At 57.2% G+C, this 22,743-nt stretch overlaps 2 protein-coding genes across 10 annotated transcripts; one reads left to right on the forward strand and one right to left on the reverse strand.

Annotated features, from left to right (window-relative positions):
- Positions 1-429: 429 nt before the first annotated feature.
- LOC116786170 (zinc finger protein 746-like) lies at positions 430-7,275 on the reverse strand. Of its 7 annotated transcripts, none has more exons than XM_032686570.1 (6): positions 6,151-7,275; positions 5,298-5,459; positions 3,985-4,095; positions 3,310-3,543; positions 3,082-3,213; positions 430-2,659 (listed from the first exon to the last, which is right to left on the reverse strand). In XM_032686570.1, the coding sequence occupies exons 1-6, from the start codon at positions 6,842-6,844 to the stop codon at positions 1,044-1,046; spliced, it is 2,949 nt and encodes a 982-aa protein (XP_032542461.1). In that variant the 5' UTR covers positions 6,845-7,275; the 3' UTR covers positions 430-1,043. The 7 variants fall into 7 exon arrangements, with proteins under 7 accessions (XP_032542461.1, XP_032542453.1, XP_032542445.1 ...); XM_032686562.1 differs by having other exon boundaries at positions 430-2,656; positions 5,271-5,459; XM_032686554.1 differs by having other exon boundaries at positions 5,271-5,459.
- On the forward strand, positions 7,218-22,437 carry LOC116786242 (zinc finger protein 282-like). Of its 3 annotated transcripts, XM_032686703.1 has the most exons (10): positions 7,218-7,665; positions 8,115-8,244; positions 8,603-8,710; positions 14,456-14,542; positions 15,901-15,996; positions 16,820-16,936; positions 17,079-17,189; positions 19,383-20,151; positions 20,818-20,925; positions 22,330-22,437. In XM_032686703.1, exons 1-9 carry the CDS (start codon positions 7,348-7,350, stop codon positions 20,885-20,887), a joined length of 1,806 nt encoding a protein of 601 aa, XP_032542594.1. In that variant the 5' UTR covers positions 7,218-7,347; the 3' UTR covers positions 20,888-20,925; positions 22,330-22,437. The 3 variants fall into 3 exon arrangements, with proteins under 3 accessions (XP_032542594.1, XP_032542588.1, XP_032542581.1); XM_032686697.1 differs by lacking the exons at positions 20,818-20,925; positions 22,330-22,437 and having other exon boundaries at positions 16,823-16,936; positions 19,383-20,805; XM_032686690.1 differs by lacking the exons at positions 20,818-20,925; positions 22,330-22,437 and having other exon boundaries at positions 7,219-7,665; positions 19,383-20,805.
- Positions 22,438-22,743: the final 306 nt, after the last annotated feature.

Here is a 22,743-nt window from a genome sequence, read left to right on the forward strand (position 1 = left end):
CCCTCAGCGCCGCGCGCACGCAGCGCCCCCTGCCGGCGCCCCGCGGAGCCACGCCCCCGCGGCCCCGCCCACCCGCGGCCCCGCCCCATTCCCACCTCCGGCCCCCGAACCCCCCGCGCCCAGCGACCGCCCCACACCCGGGGCTTCTCCGGCCTCATCACCCTCCCACTGCATCCCAGGGGAGGACCCACCGCCATTCCCAGTGCCTGCCAAGGCCTGGCCGGACCCCCCATCCCATCCCCATCTCAGACTGGGACCGCAGCTGCAGCCCCCCAGCACCAGATGACACCCCCACCCTGTGCTCCATTCTCACTCTTCCCTCACCCCATCCCATCCCACCGGGTCACCCCCGCTGCCATTCCTGGTGCCCCCCCGCCACCAGGCCCAGTAGGACCCTCCCAGAGCCCCCCAAGGAATCCACATTCAGCATTCTGGTTTGTACAGCATCTATTGGCACTCTCCAGAACAGGGACCCACTCCTGGCATCCCACCAGCTCCATCACGGCTCGGAAACAAGGAGCCCCCCAAGTGTGGGTAGGGTGGGCTCCCTCCCCCCCGGGGGCAGGAGAGTCGGAGAGGTTGCAGAGGTAGAGGGGAGGAGAGTAGAAGGCCCACAGCAGCCTCCCATCCCCAGAAGGTCACTTCAAGGTCCAGCAGTGACCTCCCAGTCCCAGGAGGTCACTCTGAGGTTCAGCAGTGGCATCCCATTCCCAGTAGGACACGTCAAGTTCCAACAGCAGCTTCCCATCCCTGAGAGGACACTTCAAAGTCTAGCAGCAGCTTCCTGTGCCCAGGAGGAAACCTCAAAGTCCATAAGCAGCTTCCCATCTCTGGGAGGTCAATTCAAGGTCCACCAGCAGCATCCCATTCCTGGAAGGTTACCTCGAGGTCTATCAGCAGCATTCCATTCTTGAAAGGACACTTCAAAGTCCATCAGCAACATTACATTCCTGTGAGGACACCTCAAGGTCCCACAGCAGCTTCCCATCCCTGAGAGTACACCCTGAGGTCCAAGAGCAGCCTCCCATTCCCGGGAGGACGCCTCAAGGTCCAGCAGCAGCACAGCACCCCTTGGAGGTCACACCCTGGCTTCCCACCCCGTCTCCTGGCACGGTTCCCGCCGGGATGGGCACGGGGTCGGCGCGGGGGAGCGGCCGGTTCTGCCGCATGTGGGTCCTGCGGTGCACCTTGAGGTGGTAGAACCTCTTGAAGGTCTTCTGGCAGATCCCGCACTGGTGGGGCCGGACCCCCGCGTGTGCCCAGTGCTGCCGGACGAAGTCGGAGATGCAGGTGAAGCTCCAGTTGCAGCAGGGGCACAGGATGAGGTGGCGGCCAGAGTGCTGGCGCTGGTGCACCGTCAGGAAGCTCTGGCTGGAGAAGTTCTCCAGGCACTCGCTGCACGTGTACAGCATTTTCCCGGGGGACAGCGGGCACCTGGCAGGGCTGGGCTTCTCCCACACCGTGCCACGGTCCCTGCTCAGGGCTTGGGGCTGGGAGGCCGGGCACGGTGTCTGACTGGGGCACACCTCTGGCTGATTCGGGGGTTGGCAGATCCCACTGGCTGCCCAGGTTTGGGGCTGGGACGTTGGCCAGGGTGTGTGGCTGGGACACGCCTCTGGCTTTGAGGCCTGGAAGGTCCCGTTGGCCACCCAGGCTTGGGGCTGGGATGATGGGCATGGTGTCTGATTGGGACAAACCTCCAGCTCCGAGGGCTGGCACAGCCCGTTGGCTGCCCAGGTTTGGGGCTGGGATGTTGGGCACAGCACCTGGTTGGGACGTGCCTCTGGCGTTGAGGCGTGGCAGGTCCCGTTGGCTGCCCAGGTTTGGGGCTGGGACGTTGGGCACGGTGTCCAGCTGGGACACTCCTCTGGCTTTGAGCCCTGGCAGGTCCCACTGGCCACACACATTTGGGGCTGGGATGTCGGGCACAGCACCTGGCTGGGACACACCCCTGGCTCCGAGGGCTGGCAGGTCCCGTTGGGCACCAAGGCCTGGGGCTGGGATGTCAGGCACTTCACCTGCCTGGGACACACCTGAGCATCCGGGGGCTGGCATGTCCCACTGGCCACCTGTGTTTGGGGCTGGGAGGTCAGACACGGTGTCTGGCTGGGACACACCTGAGCATCCGGGGGCTGGCATGTCCCACTGGCCACCTGTGTTTGGGGCTGGGAGGTGGGACACGGTGTCTGGCTGGGACACGGCTCCGGCTCTGAGGGCTGGCACGTCCCGCTGGCCGCCCAGGCCCGGAGGTGCCGCCTGATCTTCTTCTTGGACATGAACTTGCGGTTGCAGTGCACACAGACGTAGGGCACCGAGTTGCTGTGGCTGCGCTGGTGGATCAGGAAGTTGATCTTCAGCAGGAAGCGTTTGCTGCAGATGGGGCAGGAGTAGAGTTCCCGGGTGGCATTTCGCTGGCAGCCCGCCGGCCGGCCCACACAGGAGCCCTTCTCCGGCTTTTCTGGGCCAGAATCTACCTTTCCTGGTCCTTTGGGAACGTCAGCCGCTGGACCTTGGCCAACATTCCCTGAATCTTTCACATCCTCCTGTTCCAGACCCTTCTCCTCTTCCGGACCCTCTGAGGATGTTCCAGGCACTATCAGCTTCTCCACAGTGACCTCCTCCTGTGGCACCTCCATTGGGATCCCCACCTCGGTGTCTGCTGGGAATTTTTCACAGCCCAAACATCACTTTTCCACACGGTTTTGAGGCATGAACAGCAAAAAGCTTTGCTCCCGCCCTCCCTCACTTCCCAACCCATTCCCAGCCAGCAGCCAGCACAAATCCCAGCCCTGCTCTCCTCTTCCAGCTCAATCCCTGCACTGTGCAAAAGCCAGGAACAGCCACAGCTCACCCCTGCAGACACCCCAGGGGCAGTTTGAGGTGGCAAACACCACCCAGGTAGGACAAGGAAGTCCAAAGCCACAAAAGGGCTTGTCCAGGCAGGCCATGCCCCATCCCAAAGGGTTTCAAGGCTGGCAGCAGGATTTGCTGCCCCAGCTGCCCCAGGATTTGCTGGGGCTTTCCTGGAAGCCCCAGGCCTGAAGAGAGTCCCAAGGAGGGATAAAGGTTCTGCCCCAGTACCTGCTGCGGTGGGAGGTGATGGAGACTGGTTCTGATCCACTGCTTCCCGACAGCAGGCAGAGAGCGGGTGGGAAGGGGCCGGGGACGGCTGGCTGAGATCCCCTGGGACAGCAGCTTCCAGAGGGATGGGGGCTGTGAGGGCAGGAGGAGCAATGAAGGTGGGTAAGAAACAGCTGGGCAGGGGTCCAGGAGCCCTCGCAGCAGCAGTGGGGTTTGCCAGGCACTCACGTGTGCTGCAGTTCTCCGGGACTGCTGGGCTCCCACCTTCCTCTGCCGGCTTCCCACTTTCCTCTGATGGCTTCCCACCTTCCTCTGCCAGGTTTCCACTTTCCTCTATGAAGTTCCCGCTTTCCTCCACCAGGTTCCTGCTCTCCTCTGGCTCCCTGCAGCTCCCCTCACCAGGCTCTGTTGTCTTTGCCCCCAGCATCCCATCACCTCTGGAGCAGCTCGGGCGGGCCAGCTCTGTGGAGGACAAGGACACTTGGATTCCCCAGGAGTCAGTGGGGAGCTCTGATGAGGTAGTACAGGATCCCATTCCACAGGGTGTCAGATCCCTCACACGCAGCTGCTGCGGGGGCAGGGGGGTTCCAAGCTATCCATGTGTCCCAGTGTGTGTTCCCTGTGACCCCATCCCAGTACAGCCTGTCACAGCCATCACAGGACACCTCCCCATCCCTGGGAGTCTCCAAGGCCAGGTTGGACGGGGCTTGGAGCAACCTGGTCTATGGAAAGTGTCCCAGCCCATGGCATGGGGTTGGAACAAGATGAGCTTTAAGGTCTCTTCCAACCCAAACCAGTCTAGGATTCTGGGATTCTGAGTCCCTGGGGCTGAGGGCAGGGACAACCATGGTCCTGGTGAGCAGCCAGGAGCTCCTGGCATGGAAAAACCCCAGTGTCACACACCTACAGCCGGCTCTGGGGACACATCCGCTGCCTCTGGCTCCGACTCCGTCATCGTGCTCAGCTCTTCTCTTTCCAGCCAGAGCAGCAGATGAGGCTTGGACAGGGCACAGTCTGGGCAAGAGCAGAACAGACATCAGGGACACAGTGGGACAGGGACTCTGTGGGTGCACCCACAGCCGGGCAACACAGAGCCAGACCCAGCCCAGGAAACTTCTCCAACTGGGATAGCAACAGGAGTTACGGACACAGACAGGAAACAGCAGGCAGAGCTCACAGAGGAACATGGAAAGCAGCCTGGGACAGCTCCCCGGGAACAACTGCAAGAAAATCCATCCTTGATCCATCCCTGCATCAGAATCCCTCATTATCCCAGAAATTTACCTCACGGATAGGAAAATACCCCAAAAAACGGGAAGGGAATTGTTGAGGCTCCTGACTGGATGTTTGATCAGGAGCACCAAGCAGTGCCCATCCCTGTGCTGGCACTGCTGAGGCACCACCTCCAATCCTGGGGGCAGTTCTGGGGTCCCCAGGTACAGGACATGGAGGGGTTGGACCATGTCCAGGGAAGGGAACGGAGTTGGGGAAGGGGCTGGAGCAGCAGGAGCAGCTGAGGGAGCTGGGGGGGCTCAACCTGGAGCAAAGGAGGCTCAGGGGGGACCTTCTGGCTCTGCAACCCCCTGACAGGAGGGGGGAGCTGGGGGGGTTGGGCTCTGCTCCCAGGGAACAAGGGACAGGATGAGCAGGAGGAGAGGAAACAGCCTCAATGGGAAGTTGAATATTGGGAAAATTCCTTCCTGGGAAGGGCTGTCCAGCCCAGGCACAGCCTGCCCTCCCCATCCCTGAAGGGATTCAAAAGCCACATGGATGTGGCACTTGGGGACTTGGGTCAGTGGTGATCTTGGCAGTTCTGAGGGAACGGCTGGACTTGATGACCTCAGAGGCCTTTTCCAACCTCAGCAATTCCAGGATTCTGTGAGTCTACGCTTCCTGCAGCTCCACAGCCTGTCTCACTACCACACAAGGATCTGGATGAACACAGGAGAGTGAATTCCTGGGCTGAAAAGAGGGAATTTCAACCCAGGGGGTTCAGCATCCCCTGTTCTCCACGAGGAAAAGGCACCGAGCACTTACTGACCCTTCCTGCGCATCCCTGCCAAGCTCCAACCGCTGCCGGAGGGGACAGGGAATGGAGAGGATCATTTGAGAGCTGGAGAGATCCCAGTGAAAGGCAAAGAGGCAGAAAAGTGACCCCGAGAGAGCTCCCCGGGGCAAGCACAGCCTACACAGGGACACCAGCATCTCGTAGTTGCCTTCCATGACGCTCCGGTAGAGCTCCCGCTGTCCCTCGTCCAGGGTGTCCCACTCCTGCCGGCTGAACCGCAGCGCCACCTCCTCGAACCGCACCGGCACCTGCGGCAGGGCTGGCATGTGGGAGAGGGCAGCTCCCAGACCCCCGGACACCCCCCTCAGACCTTCAACAGCCCCAAAAGCAGCCCCTCAAAAGCCCCCGTAAGGAGTGCCCCGCGCTTATTCCCATCCCCATAAAGATCCCCTCTCCCAGCAGCCCACGGGATTCACCCCCGGTCTCCTGAAACCCACCGCAGCCCCCTCAGGAGACACCCAACCAGCCCCCAGCCCCGTAGGCAGCCCCCCAGATTCACCCTCGGTCTCCTAAGAGCCACCTCAGTCCCCTGAGGAGCCCCCCAAACCGCTCCCAAACCCTAAACAGCCCCACAGCCCCCCCCCGAGGCTCCCCCTCAACTTCCCACCATCCCCTAAGTGCCCCCCTAGCCCACTCCCACCGCCCAAGCAACCCCTCAGCCCCACAACAGCCCCATAAGTGACCCCCCCGGCGCACTCCCAGTCCTCCTCGTCCCCTACAATCCCCTAAGCGCCCCCCAGCTCACCCCCAGCCCCCCCCTCAGCCCCACATTAGCCCCCTAAGTGCCCTCCCGACCCAATTCCAGCACTCCTCGACCTCCATCACCTCTCAAAGTTCCCCCCAGCTCACCTCCAGCCCCACAATGGTCCCATAAGTGACCCCTCTGACCCATTCCCAGCCCTCCTCGCCCCGCATCACCCCCCTAAGAGCCCCCAGCCCCGCAATCGCCCCCCCTCCGGCCCCTCTCGGGGTCCCCCCGGCCCCTCCATCCCGGTTCTCACCGTGCGGAGCCGCAGGGCCGGGGGGATTCGATCCCGCAGCGCCGCCTCCGCCCGCTCCATCCTTCGCTCGAGCGCCTCGAGGCGCTCCCGGATCTCCGCCATGGCCCCGCTGCTCCCCGCGGGCGGGCCCGGCTCGGGACACTCCCCCGAGGCGGAGCCCGGGAGGGTCCGAGGAGGGGTCCCGGGGTCCCTCCGAACTGGCCGAGTGGCTCCCGGGGGACCCGCACAACATCCAGCTCGAGGGATGCGCCTTGCTTGAATGGGCAGTGGGATGGATTGGGAACTGGCTGAGTGACAGATTCCAGAGGGTTGGGATCAGTGGCACGGGTCTGGGCTCTTCGGGATAAGAGGGACATGGAGCTCCTGGAAAATAATTCTCCTGTGGAGGTGCTGAAGGGATGGAGCATCTCTGGGAGCAGGACAGGCTGAGGGAGCTGGGGCTGTTCAGCCTCCAGAGGGGACACCGAGAAGGGACCTCCCCAGTGTCCGTCAGGGGCTGCAGGGAGGGGGCAGAGGATGGACCAGGCTCTGCTGGGGGGGCCCAGCAGTGGCACAGCAGGAACGGGCAGGAACTGATGCCCGGGAAGTTCCACCTGGACACGAGGAAGAACTTGTTCCTGTGCGGTGACCGAGCACTGAACAGATTGTCCAGGCAGGGGGTGGAGTCTCCTCCCTGGGGATATTCCAGAACCATCAGGACACAATCCTGTGCCACGTGCTCTGGGATGGCCCTGCTTGGGCAGGGAAGTGGCACCAGATGCCCCGCTGTGGTCCCTCCCGGCCGGACCCGTTCCGGGATCCCGTGGGGAAGCGCCGCTGCAGCGGAACCCCCGGCGGGGTTGCTGCCACCGCGCTCAGCCCCGTCTCGGTGACTGACAGCTGTCAATCAATCACCGCGGGGCTGCCGGCCGGCGGGGGCCGCTGTGGCGGCGGAGGAAGAGGAGGAGGATGCGGGGGAGGAAGACGAGGAGGAAACGGAAGCGGCGCTTCTTGGCGGCAAGAGAAGACGGCGGTGCGGGACGGCGGGAGCAGCGGCGGGGGGCACCGGCGGGGAAGGGCGGGCCGCGGGTCCGGTGCGGGAGGGCCGGGCCGGGTGGCACCGGAGCGGCCCCGGTGTGCGGCGGCCGAGCCGCTCCCTCCTTCCCCCAGCTCCGGTGCCGCAGCCTCTCCCGGGGCTCCGTCCGTGCCGGGGCGGGGATGGAGCTGATGGACGGCGGCAGCATCTCGCTGTGGACCGTGGTGGGGGCCGTGCAGGCGCTGGAGCGAAGCGTGGCCGCACACGCGTCCCGCCTGCTCAGCCTGGAGCACCGCGCAGGGAACGCCGAGAAGAAGCACCTGGAGCACGAGAAAGTGATGGGAGAGTTGGGGAACCAGCTGGAGAGCAAGTGGACGGCGCTGGGCAACCTCGTCCAGGAGTACGGGCAGCTCCAGCGGCGCCTGGAGAACATGGAGAACCTGCTGAAGAACAGGAACTTCTGGGTGCTGCGGCTGCCCCCGGGCGGGGAGGTCCCCAAGGTAACAGAAGGGTCTCTAAGGGGTCTGGGGGACACACACCCTGCTCTGCTCCTCAGCTCTGCCCGGCAGCCTTTCCTCGTGGAATTCATTCCACGGGTCCTGCCGGGATGCAGAGGCACCAAGCAGGGAGCGATCGCTCCTGTGTATTGTTGCACTGGGCTGGTTTTCCCTTCAAAAGGGCGGGTTGACATGTTTTCACCAAAAACGGGAGGTTCTTCCCAACTCTGAGATTCCCAGTAGGACCAGACTCCACACAGGGGGAAGTAAGAATATTGTGGAATTCCCAATTGAGCCCCCAAGGATTAGCAAAGAGCCGTTACTCTCTGTGGCCGGGGGATGCCCCAAGGCGGGAATTTTCTTTCCCTGCTGCCTGGTGGCTGGGATGAATAGGAAGGAGGATTCTCAGTGTTCCAGGCGCAGTGCTGAGCGTGTGGCTTTTGGGATTGCAGGCCCCGACCCTGGTGTTGGAAAATGACGCCACTGGCTTTTCAGCTCAGGAGTGGGAGAACCTGGAGGAGTGGCAGAGGGAGCTGTGCAGGAAGGTGCTGGCAGGGAAGAGCCAAGCCCTGGTCCTGCCGGGTGAGTGTCGCTGCTCCGGTCAGTTATCAGTGCTTCTGGACTGGCTGGGTTTGGGGAGTCTTTCCCACACCTGGGAAGCAGATCTGTGGGAACATGGAGAGGCCGGTGTGTGTCACACCCTGTCCCATCGGTCACCTGCGTGCCCGGTGCCAGCACAGGCCCCTTCCCTCAGCCCAGGGGTCCTTCCCGGTTGGAGTAGGGTTGGCTGCCGGCGTGGAAGCCACTGTCTCCCGGTGAGCCACACGAAGGGCTCTTCGTGCTGCCAACCTGGGTGTTGTAGCCGAAGGATCTGGTTCCAGGAGCGTGTTCCTCCCTGTGGATGCAGCACGGAAACATTCCTGTCTCTGTTCCTTGTCAGATGATGCCATGTCTGAACCTGCCCTCCTGTCCCGGCTCCAGGGAGGGGAAGTGCCCTGCAGTGAGGACAAGGTGGCTTCCAGAGAGATCCCAGAAGATCCAGATACAGGCAAGAGATGAGCTAAAGCTTCAATCCCGGGGTATGAGGGTCGTGTGGTGCTGTCACCAGCCAGAGGCTGTCACAAGGGATGGTCCTGGTTTGCTCGGAGGGAACTTTTCAGATCCCAGGAGAAGCAGGTTCAGGGGGAGTAACAGAGGGTGAAAAAAAATGTAACAGGTTTGATTTTTAGGATTAGAGATCAGGAAGGAATTCTTGGCTGGGAGGGTGGGGAGGCCCTGGCACAGGTTGCCCAGAGAAGCTGTGGCTGCCCCTGGATCCCTGAAAGTGTCCAAGGCCAAGTTGGAAAGGAATGTGGCTGTCAGGGATCTGGTCCAGAGCAGAGAGAGGGAGAGCTTCCATACTGGGAGAGATGGAATGCAGCCTGGAAAAGGGGAGACAGAGAGGGGGACACAGCACAGGGCTGTGCCTGGTGAGTGGGGCACAGCAGGAATGAGCCTTCAGACAAGTGGGACAAACTCTGCTGTAGCAGAATCATGGAATGATTTGGGCTGGAAGGGACCTTAAGGATCATCCAGTTCCACCCCCTGCCATGGGCAGGGACACCTTCCACTATCCCAGGTTGCTCTGACCTGGCCTTGGACACTTCCAGAGATCCAGGGGCAGCCACAGCTTCCCTGGGCAACCTGTACCAGGGCCTCCCCACCCTCCCAGGGAAGGATTTCTGTTGGATGTGTGCGAGCCCAGAAGGCTCCACTCCCTCTGGCTCCTGTCCTGTGTCCTCCAGAGCACACCTGCTCTTCTCCTGGGATTTCTCCTGTTTGGTGGCTGCACCCTCAGGAGAGCTGTGCTCCAGAGCAGTGGAGCTGCTTAGGGAAGTCACCAGTGAGCTGGGTTGGCTCTGTTATTCCCAAAAATAATGGTTTTGATGGTGTTTTCTCTGCTGTGACTAAATCTTGGATGTTTTTTCTCAAGCCCCTTGTGTCGTGTTGTCACCTCTCCACTGTCAGTCACTGCACAGTGGGGAGGGACACTCCAGACAGGAGGCTGATCCCTGCTTGGATGAAACAGCCTCGAGTTGTGCCAGGGGAGGTTTGGGTTGGAAACTGGGACAATTTCTCCCTGAAAAGGGCTCTGCCCTGGCAGAGCTGCCCAGGGCAGGGGTGGAGTCCCAATCCCTGGAGGGATTTCCAAGCCATGTTGATGTGGCACTTGGGGACATGGGTTAGTGGTGGCCTTGGCAGTGCTGGGGAATGGTTGGACTCCATGGTCCAAGAGGTCTTTTCCAACCTTATTGGCTCTGTTTGATGATTTTGCCCTCACACATGGCTCTCTGTTTGCAGTTTCCATCCTTGACCTTTGGGTGGTTTTATGCTTGAAATGGGATTCACTGTGCTGTGAATGAGGGTGACAAGGCCACGTTCTGCTTGGGGTTGTTCTGGTGTGGACCAGGACACGCTCCGCTGGAGCCTCTGGATTTGCACTGCAGTAACTGAGGGGAAATTGCTCTGGTCTTGTCACCTCTGAGCACCCCTGTGGTGGCATTGCCACCTCTGTGGTGTTCCCAGTGCAACCGAGCCAGGAAACCTCTTGTTTGGTTTCCCAGCCACTTGGGTGGGGAGAATTGCCTCTCCTTTCACACTTGGGTTTGTATTTCACAGTTGCCTTCATCTCCTGCTTCTGGGAGCTTGGGATACGGGTGGCTTTTGTTCCTGGGGATCAGCTTTCACCAGATCCCAAACCTTTAGAATTCCCAGGGTTTGCAACATCCCGAGCACGGGGATGACGTTGCTGCTCGACCTGTTCCGAACCCGCTGCTTGTTTTCCTCATCACTAATTGGGCTTTAGTCCCTTCCCTAATTGGGTCCTGTCCCTTGCTGCTCCCAAAGTGTCTTCCAGGGGGAGGGTGCAGCTGGCTGGCTCATCCCCCCGGAGACAGCGATCCCAGTGCTGCCGAGGTCTTGGATCCCATGGCTCTGGAGAAGGTCCGTGTGGGGTGAGCCCCTCTCGCTGCACTTATCCATGATTTTCCCCAAATCAAACCTGTGAGGACAGAGAGTGTCACCTTTTGTCACTCCTCAGGGTTGGGTGGCCAACTGCTGCCATGTCCTGACAGGCAGTTTGGGTCTGTCCAGTAAGTGGATTAACTAATCAGACCCCCAGTGGTTTTCTGTGGGTTCTGGTTAAACTGTTCCTATATTTTATATATTTTCTTAAACTCAGCCTGTGAGCCTTCAGGGCAGGGAATTTGTTTCTATCTGCTTGTAAAGTGCTGATTAAATTTGCAGCGGTAAGGACTTGATGTTTAATAAAAATAACATTCAACTTGTCAAGTTCTAAATGCTTCTCCTTTTTTTGATTTATTTCTACTTTTCAAATCATTTTACCCGCTGCTGGTCTGCAGTACCATAACTTATGGTTATGGAGAGGCAAAAATTGTCCTCAAATCAAAAAAAAACAGTCGGGTTTAATTGTTTTTAATTTTTTTTTAATATTGTGAGCGGGAGAATTGTTTTCTGCGTCTTTATCTGAGGTCCAAACAGGCCTGAAGGGTGAGAATGTCTAAAAATAGGGTGTAAATAAGCTCACAATACAATTCTCACCCAGATCACGTCGATCCTGCTGCCAGCAAAAGGAATTGTCAGTGTTTCAGTTGTGATGGATTAAGTCCAGGAAGAAAAAAAAGTTTAATTTCTGTTTTGTTTTGTGGGTTTTTTTTCTTTCTTGGTGCGTTTCACTTGTGTGTTGACAGCCAGCAGTTGTTGCCTCCTTGTTCTGGAACATGAGTTCAGGGGGGTTGTTGCCCTCCAGAGTCGTAGTGTAGTAGAATATTGCAATTTATAGAGAGAGATTTAGACCGAAATATAGAATGTAGAGGGAAGAGAATTTGAAAATAAACAGAATTAACACATGAAAACGCCTAAATAATAATGACCTCGTGATTATTTAGGTCACCCTGAGCTCTGCTTCCCGGTGAAAAGCTTATCCTTGCTGGTTCCAGTGTAAAATTTGGGTTGTCAGTCAAAATATTCAATTGTGAAGAGCATTTTTAGCGTGTTGTTATCCAGGAATCCCTGGGTTCTGCAGACAGGCAGATGATTTGAGTGGAGTTTTTTCCTTCCCGAGTTAAGTCAGGAATTAACAGTTCATCTTGCATCAAAATTTCACAGAGAGGTCCAACCTTCTGACCCGATGGTGTCACGGCAGCATCTCACAATGGAGCTGTTGGGTTCTTTCTGCATTTCATCTCCTTGTGGATTTACTTGTTGGATATGGAAACCAACTTCCAGTCACAATCCCCTTTGTCAGGTCTTACTCAGGAACAAATGAGTTTGAACTATCCCTAAAATTTTGGCTGATTTGCTGCTTTAAGTAAGGAAGAAGGGAAATTGCACTCCTTGGTTTTCGTTCCAGTCAGAACTTGGTTCGTTTTATGGCTTAATTTTTGTTATGTTCTTAGTCCCTAAATTGCAGGGTAACGTAGAGGCAAAGGCTTTATGCTGCCAGAGGGCAGGGTTAGATGGGACATTGGGAAGGAATTCTTGGCTGGGAGGGTGGGGAGGCCCTGGCACAGGTTGCCCAGAGAAGCTGTGGCTGCCCCTGGATCCCTGGAAGTGTCCAAGGCCAGGTTGGAGCAACCTGATCTGGTAGAAGATGTCACTGCTCATGGAACTGGATGATCTTTAAGATCCCTTCCTACCCAAACCATTCTGGAATTCTGTAAGAGCAGGACGTATTCTGGGATAAAGATGCAAAGTTGCAGCTGCATAAAGCAGTGGAGGGACTCCTGCAATTCCCTTGTGACCAGAACATCCTGAATTTAGTTGGGATCACTCCAGCAGCTCTCCTGGATTGTTCTACAAACAACCAGAGGTGCCTTTTCTGGGCTGTTTCTGTATTTTGTGTTTCATCCCTCCTTGAAGCTGCCTTTGACCCCAGATGACGCACAGTGAGTCACCATTTCCCTATTCCAGCCCATCTCTCCTGAATTTCAGAGACAAATACGTGTATTTATACCAAATCTCAGAGCTATTTTGAGATTTGTGTTGTTTGAATTGCAAAATTGAACCCTGATTTCAAGACAAAATGTGAAGTGGCACAGAAATGTGTTGCTTTTCCAAGAGTGAGAGGACGAGGAGAAATGGTCCCTGTGCACGGGTAGAGTGATGCTGACAGGAATCACAGAATCAGGGATTTGTTGTGGTTTGAAAAGGCCTCGGAGACCATCAAATCTAACTGTTCCCCCAGCACTGCCAAGGCCACCGCTGACCCCAAGTGCCACATCCACACGGCTTTTAAATCCCTCCTTGGCAAACTGATGGAGCAGGAGCAGGGCTGAGGAGATTCCAAGTCCCCACAGCTCTGAGGGGAGCCCAAACCCTCACACCTCTGAGGGGATCCCGATTCCCCATGATTATAGAGGACCCTGTGTTCCCATGGCTTGAGGGAATCCCGCACCCTCATAGCTCTGAGGGAATCCCACACCCTCCTGGCTCTGAGGAAATCCTGCACCATCGTGGCTCTGAGATAATCCTGCACCGTCGTGGCTCTGAGGGGATCCTGCACCTTCATGGCTCTGAGGGGATCCTGTTCCCTCACAGCTCTGAGAGGAACCTGCGCTGTCACAGCTCTGTGGGGAATTTATCCCTCAGGGCACTCTGGGAAAGCCGGGTCCCTCATGGCTCTGAGGGGATCCCCAAGCCCCTCACGGTTCTGAGTGGACCCCAATCCCTCACAGTTTTGAGAGGATCCCTCATCCCTCATGGCTGTGAGGAGACCTCTATCTCTGACTGCTCTGAGTGGACCCCATTCCCTCACCGTTTTAAGAGTATCCTGTATCCCTCACAGCTCTGAGTGGACCCAAATCCCTCACAGTTCTGAGAGGATTCCAGGTCCCTCGTGGCTCTGAAGGGACCCTGATCTCTCATGGCTCTGAGAGGACTCCCGGTCCCTGACGGTTCTTAGAGGATCCCAGGTCCCTCATGGCTCTGAGGGGACCCCAGTCCCTCACGGCTCTGAGTGGACCTTGATCCCTGGCAGTTATTAGTGGACCCAAGTCTCTCACAGTTCTGAGAGGACCCCGATCCCTGACGGTTCTGAGAGGATCCCAGGTCCCTCATGGCTCTGAGGGGGCCCTGATCCCTTACGGTTCTGAGAGGACCCCGATCCCTCACAGCTCTGAGGGGATCCCAGGTCCCTCACAGCCCTGAGGGGACCCCGATCCCTCCGATTCCCGCTCCCTCCCGGTGCCTCCCGACCCCTCGCCCTCCCGCCGGGGGGCGCCGCGGGGCGGGCCGGCAGGGGGCGCTGCGGGGCCGGGGTCGGTGCCGGTTCCCAGTGCCCGGTGTCGGTTCCCAGTGCTCGGTTTCGGTTCCCGGTGCCCGGTGTCGGTGCCCGTTGTCGCCGGTCAGGGCCCGGCCGCAGCCGACCATGGCCGGTCCCCGCGCGGGGCGCGCCGTGGCGGCGCGGCTGCTGCGGCTGGAGGCCCGCCTGGCGCGGGCGGAGCGGCAGCTCCGGGCCGCGCTGGCCCTGGGCGGGCGGCTGCGGGCGCTGGAGCAGCGGCTGCAGCCCGGGCCCGGGGGGCGCGGGGCGGCGCGGCCGCGGGCCCCGCGGGCAGCGGAGGAGAAGGTGTGGGTGCAGCTCGGCGAGCGGCAGTGGCGGGCGCTGCGCCGGGCCGTGCTCCGCGGGCACCGGCACGTGCGGCCGGGGCGCGGTAAGGACGGGGAGAGAGGGGGGGACAGAGGGGGCCCCGCGGTGCCCCCACCCCGGCCGACCCTCACCCGCCCCCCTCCGCAGGCCCGCACGGTGCCGGACACGACGCCCAGGCCCCGGCGGACGGCGGGGACCGGGAGCGGAGTGGGGATCCCGCGGAGAGCGGCAGCGGTGAGTGGGGACGGGGCGGGTGACGGGGGGGACGTGGGGCACCCGCCGGGTTTGGGGGATGTCCGCGGTTTGGGTGGGTTTTTTAGCCTGGAGAAAAGGAGGCTCAGGGGGGACCTGGAGTTCTCCACAACCCCCTGACAGGAGGGGGGACGCGGGGGGGGTCGGGCTCTGCTCCCAGGGAACAGGGACAGGAGGAGAGGGAACGGCCTCAGGCCGTGCCAGGGGAGGGTCAGGTTGGATACTGGGACAATTTCTTCCTGGAAAGGGCTGCCCAGCCCTGGCACAGGCTGCCCTCCCCATCCCAGGAGAGATTTCAAAGCCCTGTGGATGTGGCACTTGGGGACATGGGCCAGTGGTGGCCTTGGCAGTGCTGGGGGAGTGGTTGGACTTGATAATCTCCAAGGCCTTTTCCAACCTCAACAATTCCATGATTCAATGACCAGCCTGTCTCCATGGTGCTGGCTGTGCTGTGTGTGATCTTCCAAATGTAGCTCTCAGGCATCCCCCAGCCTTCCCAGGACACTCCATCATTCCCCTCTTTTCCCTCTCCTGGTTGCTGAGCTGCACTCCCTCTGTCCCCTTGGATTGGGCCTGGGCCGGGTCTGCACTGCCAGGCAAAGCAGGATGGATTTTGGTTTTCCAGTCTGAAGTCTGGCTGGCAAGCAGATTTTTCATTCCATTTTGCACAAACATGCACAATGTAGTTGGTTTTAAACACATGTGAAGTGTTCCCCCAACTCATTGATCAGGTTATGGAAGTGTCCAAGACCAGGCTGGACGGGGCTTGGAGCAACCTGGGCTAGTGGAAGGTGTCCCTGCCCATGGCAGAGGGTGGAATGAGATGAGCTTTAAGGTCCCTTCCAACACAAACCATTCTGGGATTCTGTAATGGTGCAGAGCACTGGCCCTTCTGCTTTCCCTTAATAATTCTACAGACTTTAGTTTTCTTTTTTCCGTAAATTTCATTACTTATTCTCTAAGACTGCTCTTCTCAGGAGTGTTTCTGTGATTGGTTTCACTGAGAGGGACTGAAAAGGGAATGACAGAACTCCAGTGGTGCCAAGAGAGAAACTAAACTTAAGAACAAGAATTGCAGTGGCTCTGTCCTCTCCCGGGGCCGTGGAGAACATGTTTTCACTTGCATGACAGTTTTATGTGTTTCTGAGGCTCAAATATCTGCTGAGGGTTTTGCAGCCAACATTTTAGGTCTGTTCAAGAGACCTTGGTCAGCGGGAACTGGAACTGGAGGGAGGTGTTCTCTGGAATGTGAGCTGGAACAGAGCAGCTCTGCCTGGGATGGGCCGAGAACTGGAATTAATTAGGTATGGAATTAAAATAACAGTGGTTCCCATTGACAGAAGACAGCATAATCCAGATTAAGCAAGAGGAGGAGTTGTGCACTGCGGTTCAGGAGGAGGAGGAGGCTGGAGAAGCTCCTGGAGAGCCCTGCCCAGGTGAGTAACTGCATACCTGGGAGAGAAAATGAACCAGAGGGATTAAATTCCAAGTTATGTGGGGTTTTCTTCCCCACCTCTTTTCTTGTATTCCAGATCTTTTAGAAGTGTTGAGCAGACTTGCCAGCAGCCCCGACAGGTGAGGGCTGGTGTTGCCTCTTTCCCTTCTCGTGGCACTTTTGGAGTTTGGCTGGTTTTTATCCAAGCAGGAGATGTTTCACTCTCCCCTAAATTCCTTACTTTGCTTCCCTCAAGTCGATAAATCTAAACTGGTTAAATATTTAGTGCAAATCAGTCACTTTTTGGGGACAATGGGTTAACTTGGAGGAGGCAAAGTCAGTGTTCCAGCCTATGGTTGGAGCATGGAGGCAGGATCTGGCTGTTCTGGCTCTGGGGGAATTGGAACAGCTGCAGCTCCACTCCTCTGGCAGTGCCTCTATTCCTGCAGATCCAGAGCCTCCAGGTGCCTTTTCCCTCCTCCCTTCCCTTCTGGGGTTTTCCTGGTTACAGGAGTGAGCCCATGGACCCCTCGGGGAGGCCACCCAGCCCAGGGCCCTGTTCTTGGCCCTCTCACTTGGAACCTCTTTGTTTTACAAATAAACTGCCCTGCTTTGTAGATTTTCCTCACTCTTCACAAAGGGTATCAATGCTACCTGTTGGCTCCACTGGAATTGTATGGATCTTCAGACTTTTCCGTCAGGTTTCCTTAAGAAACTGGGCTTATGGGAGCTTGGCCTGAGGGAAAACCAAGAGCAGGTTTCAGCCTTGTGAAATCCCGAGTTTATGGAGGCACAACACACTTCTCCTGGATTTTCTCCTTCAGCAGAGCAAACGTTTTGTGATCCTGAGGCATCCAGTCAGACCAGGAAGGGCAGCGAGGTGGATGCCAGGGACCTGCCAGGCCCTGAGGGTGAGGACATTCCAGGACAGCCTGACACAGGTGAGGAGGATTCCACGGCAAAAACTCCCACTGCAGGATTTACCCCTCCTCGTGTTGTGTCTTCCCATTGCTGTGAATTCCCAAATCTTCCATGCTTTCCCTGGGGTTTCTCAGCTGTGCAAATTCTCCCCCCAACAAACAGGATTTCAGACTTATGCAACGGGTGTTTCATCGTGGATTAAACAAGAGGAGGAGCCCCGCTGCCATGAACAGCACTTGGAGAAGGAGGAAATCTCTGCAGATCCAAGTACAGGTCAGTGATGGATTTCAGCTGGGATTTCAGGGACAGTAAATCTAGTTTAGAGTATTTTTTAATGCTATATTAGATGTCACAGCCCTGTGGTGTAAGCAACAAAAAACTGTGACAAACCTCATCCTGCTGGTTAATATTTGGGCACAAAAATGTCGAGTTCTGTCAGCTGAAGAGGCTCCTTCCTCCTCAAGCCGGCCTAAAGCTGCTGAGGTGCTGGTTTGGGCTTGTGTTCAGGCAAGCCCAGAACTGTGCTCAGGCAGCATGGATCAAGTTTGTGCTGCTTTTGCCTGGATAAAAACTGGCTGAGGGCTGGGCCCAGAGTGTGGTGGGGAAGGGAGTGACATCAGCTGGTGGCCAGTCCCCAGTGGTGTCCCCAGGGCTCAGTTTAATGTCTTTATCAACCATCTGGACAAGGGAATTGAGGCCACCCTCAGGCAGCTTGCAGAGGACACCAGGTTGGGATTGTGGATCTGCTGGAGGGCAGGAAGGCTCTGCAGAGGGATCTGGACAGGCTGGATCCATGGGACTGATGGGCTGAGGCCAACGGGGTGAGGGTCAACAAGGCCAAATCTGGGTCCTGCACTTGGGTCTCAGCAACCCCATGGAACACTCCAGACTGGGCAGAGGGGCTGGAAAGCTGGGAAATGACCTGGGGGTGCTGGTGACAGAGGCTGGACATGAGCCCAGGTGTACCCAGGGGGGCAAGAGGCCAATGGCCCCTGGTTTGTACCAGCCCTGGGGTGACACAGGGCAGGGTTTGTACCAGCCATGGGGTGACACAGGGCAGGGTTTGTACCAGCCCTGGGGTGACACAGGGCAGGGCCCGTCCCTGTGCTGGCACTGCTGAGGCACCTCCAGCCCTGGGGGCAGTTCTGGGGTCTCCAGTACAGGACACTGAGGGGCTGGAGCGTGTCCAGGGAAGGGAAGGGAGCTGGGAAGGGGCTGGAGCAGCAGGAGCAGCTGAGGGAGCTGGGGGGGCTCAGCCTGGAGCAAAGGAGGCTCAGGGGGGACCTTCTGGCTCCCTGTAGTTCCCAGGAAGGAGGTTGGAGCTGGGGGTGTGAGTTGGGCTCTGCTCCCAGGGAACAAGGGACAGGAGGAGAGGGAACGGCCTCAAGCTGTGCCAGGGGAGGGTCAGGCTGGATACTGGGACAATTTCTTCCTGGAAAGGGCTGCCCAGCCCTGGCACAGCTGCCCAGGGCAGGGGTGGAGTCCCCGTTCCTGGAGGGATATAAAAGCCATGTGAATGTGGCACTTGGGGAAGTGGTCAGTGGTGGCCCATCTCCTGATGGGTTTCCATGCAAATTATCTCTCATGCACAGCCCGTTTTTTCAGGCCTTTCTGGAAATGGATCAGAGGCTTTGGGGGTCTTTGGATGTCTTGATCCCCCTTTACAGTCCATACCCACTCCTTGGCCTCATTCCTGCTGTGCTTATCTCCAGGAATTACAACAAGGATGTTTGTCCCAGAAAAGTGCTGCCCTATCTCTGCAAGGCCCCTTCTGCAGCCAGATCTTGTTCTTTCTCACAGTATGTTAAACAGTCCTTGGTTGGCTCCGTGACCATCCAGCTGTGGGTGTTTGGGACACACACATTCCCTGATCTTCTGGGAATTGGGAGCTCCAAGGGTCTCACTTTGCCCTGCTGTTTATAGAGTCACAGGACAGTGGGCTTTAGTCATGGTAATTTTCTATCCTGGCCACAATTCCAGTCAGTAACTTTCTTTGAAGGCTCAATAACAAAAATATTACTCCACTTGGGTTGTTGTTCAGGCAAGAAAAATGAGTTTCCAGGGCTGTTCATTAAAAAACATTTCCTGGGGTCAGACAGTATTTCTGATAAGCTCAGTGGTGGAGGTTTAGGTTGGATATTAGGGAAAGGTTCTTCACCCAGAGGGTGGTTTAGCACTGGAATAGGGAGTACCAAGGTGTGACAGTCCCCTCTGTCAGGGAGCTCAGACCTCCAACTTCGGATATCTGAGTGAGAAGGTGAATCTAAGACATTGCAGAGGAGATCTTTTAATGTAGATTTTAAAAAATATAATTGGAAAAAAGTCTTTCTGTTTTCCTGGAGATTTTGTTTCAGTGGACACTGGTACTTGTTCACCCACTCAGTATTAATGATGTGGCTGTGGGCTGGGAGGGACATTCCCAAGGGGATTCCTGAGTTAAAAGACTCCGAAATCTCTGTGTTTCAGATGAAAACACGAAGAGGGATCCTCCAGCAGATTGCTTTGAGAGCACCACCTGTGACTCAGAGGCACCAGGAAGGCCAGGAGAGAGGTTTCCCAAGGATCCCAGCCCTGGAGTGACATGGGACAGTCAGTGGAATTCAGAAATGATGGAAACAAACAGCACTGGGAACGGGAACGGGTACGGACGAGGGTTTGGTGAGCACTTGGATTTCTTTGGTGCTCAGGAAAAGAGGCCGTGTGTGTCCAAGTGTGAGAGAAACTCCCCGCAGCAGGACCAGCCCCGGGCTCCACAGGGACAAGGGGAGATGTTTCCAGGCCCCACGTGTGAGAGGGTGTTCCCTCTGCTGCACCCCCAGCTGGGAGAGAAGGGAATGGGGCCGGGAGCTGCCCCTGCCCCCTGCCAGGGGGGACAGACCCCCGCGGGCACAGCCAGGCTCTGGGACCAGGACCTGGGCGGGGAGGAACCTGCTGAAAACGAGGAGAACTTCCCCATGGACACCTCTGGAGCCTGCTGGGATCCCCCCCCAGCCCGGGGCAGCCCTGCCCACCAGCAGCAGAGCCAGGGCCGGGGCAAGTCCTACATTTGCAGCGACTGTGGGAAAAGCTTCGTTTGCCACTCGTGGCTCGTCAGGCACCAGACAACCCACACGGGAGAGAGGCCCTACAAATGCTCCGAGTGTGACAAAACCTACAGGAGGAAGGATTACCTCCTCAACCACCAGAGGAGGCACACGGGGGAGGGGCTTTTCCAGTGTCCTCTCTGCAGGAAAAGGTTTGTGCTCAGGAGGAGCCTGGTGAAGCATCAGGAAAGCCACGTGCAGGAGGCACACCTGCCTCTGGCCGGCTGGCCCTGCACGGGCATCAGGGGCTCCGTGATGCATTCCATATAAAACACCCCTGCCAGCCCCCTCGGGGCAGGGCAGGACCCCCCAGCTCTGCCCCGGAGCGTGGTGGGAGGAGGAGGCTGTGGAACAGCCCTCCTGAGCCCCTCCCCGGCCAAGGGAGGTGGCTGGGGGTTATTTTCCACCGGTGCCTGTAGGTCTGGGGAGATGTGGGAGCTCAGAGGTGCTGCTGGCTGGGAATCCGCGTGGGAGACAAACCACGTGGACACGGAACGATTTGGGATGTGTGTTACAAAGAAGAGCTATCTAACAGAAAACACCTGACATTTTATCCCACGGCTGCTGGGAGCAGTCAGAAGGGCACAGAGCCTGGGAGGCAGCTAATTCCTGCTGATAAATCCCACAGCTCCTGGGTCTCTCTGTTGCTGAACCCCGGGATAGGATTCCTGAAGGGTGGGATCCTCACAGGGATTTGCAAAACCACTGGGGAGCCTGGAACATGGTTTGAATTTTGCATAGCCTTAAAAGTTGTGTTGCATTTATTTTCCCACATTGTCTTCTGTGTTTGTTCAATTTTCTGAATCCTGTGAAAGCAGAAACATGGAGGTGCTGCAGAAACCTGGGAAACGAGGAGTTAACGTGCTGCTGTGTCCCAGACACCCATAACAAGTGGAGTAGGATCTGCTGGAGAGGGCCACGTGGAGGTAGGGCAGCATTGGCTCCTCCAGCCTCTTCCTTTGGGTCTGGCACATCCCACTCCAAAGCAGAAGGGAGCTCCCAAGATGCCCACGGTTAAAAGGAATGACAGATGTCAGAGGGATCCAAAAAAACTTGCAAAGTTTTTATTAGCAAATTCCATGCTCAGCATGGGAATTGGTATTTTTCCCCTTACCTTCTAGTAGAGGAAAAGAAAAGAGGGAGAGGGAGAGGGAGATCAGAGAGAAGAAGGAAGGAGATCACCAGTCCTGGCTCCAGCATCAATCTGCCTGACACCACATCCAGGATCCTGGGGGTGCCCCCAAACCCTGTGTCATCCTTTTTTATAGCCAAGTTTTCCCCACCCTGGGGCTTGTTTTCCCACTTCTCATGGAAATGAGTGAGCCTGCACAGTCCATTTCCCTGGATCCTCCTGGAAATAGGTCTTGGAGGCTTTGAGGGTCTTGATCCCACCCAAACTGATCCACCTTTGGCTGACACTCTGTGCCTGCTCCTTGCCCCCACTCCTGTGCCTGCACTGTTCCATGTTATCTCCAGGAGCCAGAATAAGGGTGTTTGTCCCAGAGAAGTGCTGCCCCACCTCCGTGTGTCCCCCTTTTCCAGGCACATCCCGTCCCTTGGTGCACGGAGTGTTCTCACACCCCAGTCCTTGGCTGGCTCCTGGCTGTCGGTGTTTGAGACACACACGTTGGCCCCTTATCTCCTGGCCTTCCACAGAATCCAAGCTGATAAACTTAGGCCTGAAAAATGACCAGCTTGGGACTCTCACTTGCTGCAGCAGAGCGCAGGGAAAGAGAATTGTTGGAGAATTTAGACAGGAAAAAGCACAGTAGAGAGAAAGGAGAGCTGAGAGAGGAAATAGAAGGGAGGAAAACATGATTTGTTACTGTTTGTGAAAACTGAGCGGCTGCAGAAGTGGTCACAAAGAAAGGAGAAAAAAACCCTCAAACTTGGGAAAAAAAGGTAGAGATGATGCTGAAGAAATGTCAGAGAGGCCAAAAATATCAGAGGGTCCCCCTCTGCAGCCACACCCTGTTCCAGTTTGTCCCTTGTTAGCCCTGTTTGGGACACAGCAGCACATTAACTCCCTGGTGCCTGGGCTGCTGCACCCCAGTCACTGCCCAGCAGTTCTGGGACCTGCAGCTCCAAGTGGGGCCAAATCATCTGGAACTCCAGAAATTCCCTTCCTGCCACAGCAGGAATTTGCTATTGTGCTACATGGATGGTTCTTCAATCAGGGAGTGCAGGTGCTACAGGAGTCAGTGCATTGTAGCCTCTGGAATTCTTTTAGGTTTAAGGTTGGCTGATTCCTGCTTCTGGCCCATAAATTAACCTGAGCAGTTTGGCACCCGGAGCGTTTGCTCCAGGGATTTTAACCCTTTGCCCTCCAGGTCCTACACCAGCATCCCACTGTTAATATTGGCTGTTGTGCTTCCATGTCTATTAGAAATTTTGTTGATTGTTGGCGAGAATCAACTGGAATCTGAATGCCCAGCCCATGGATAAGACTCCACTTGATGGATTTCAGTCTCTCCTGGCTTGTGCCTGTTAAGGAAACTTCCCTGTCTGATCGTCCAGGAGCCACTCTGGAAGTCACATTCCCACCACCTGAGCTGGGACAAGCTCCAGGGAGTCCATGGATCCTGCTTGACTCCACACCCCTCTCACACAGTCCAAGCAGGTTTTCCATAGCAGAGTGGGTCTGGGAGACCTGGATCCTTAAAATAATTCCTTAAAATAATTTAGTCATGATGCAACAACAGACTAACAGCTGGAGCTGGTGCCTCCGGGGAGGGACCCCAAAC

The sequence above is a fragment of the Chiroxiphia lanceolata genome, chromosome 1 (assembly GCF_009829145.1).
Source record: "Chiroxiphia lanceolata isolate bChiLan1 chromosome 1, bChiLan1.pri, whole genome shotgun sequence".
In the NCBI taxonomy this organism is placed as follows: domain Eukaryota; kingdom Metazoa; phylum Chordata; class Aves; order Passeriformes; family Pipridae; genus Chiroxiphia; species Chiroxiphia lanceolata.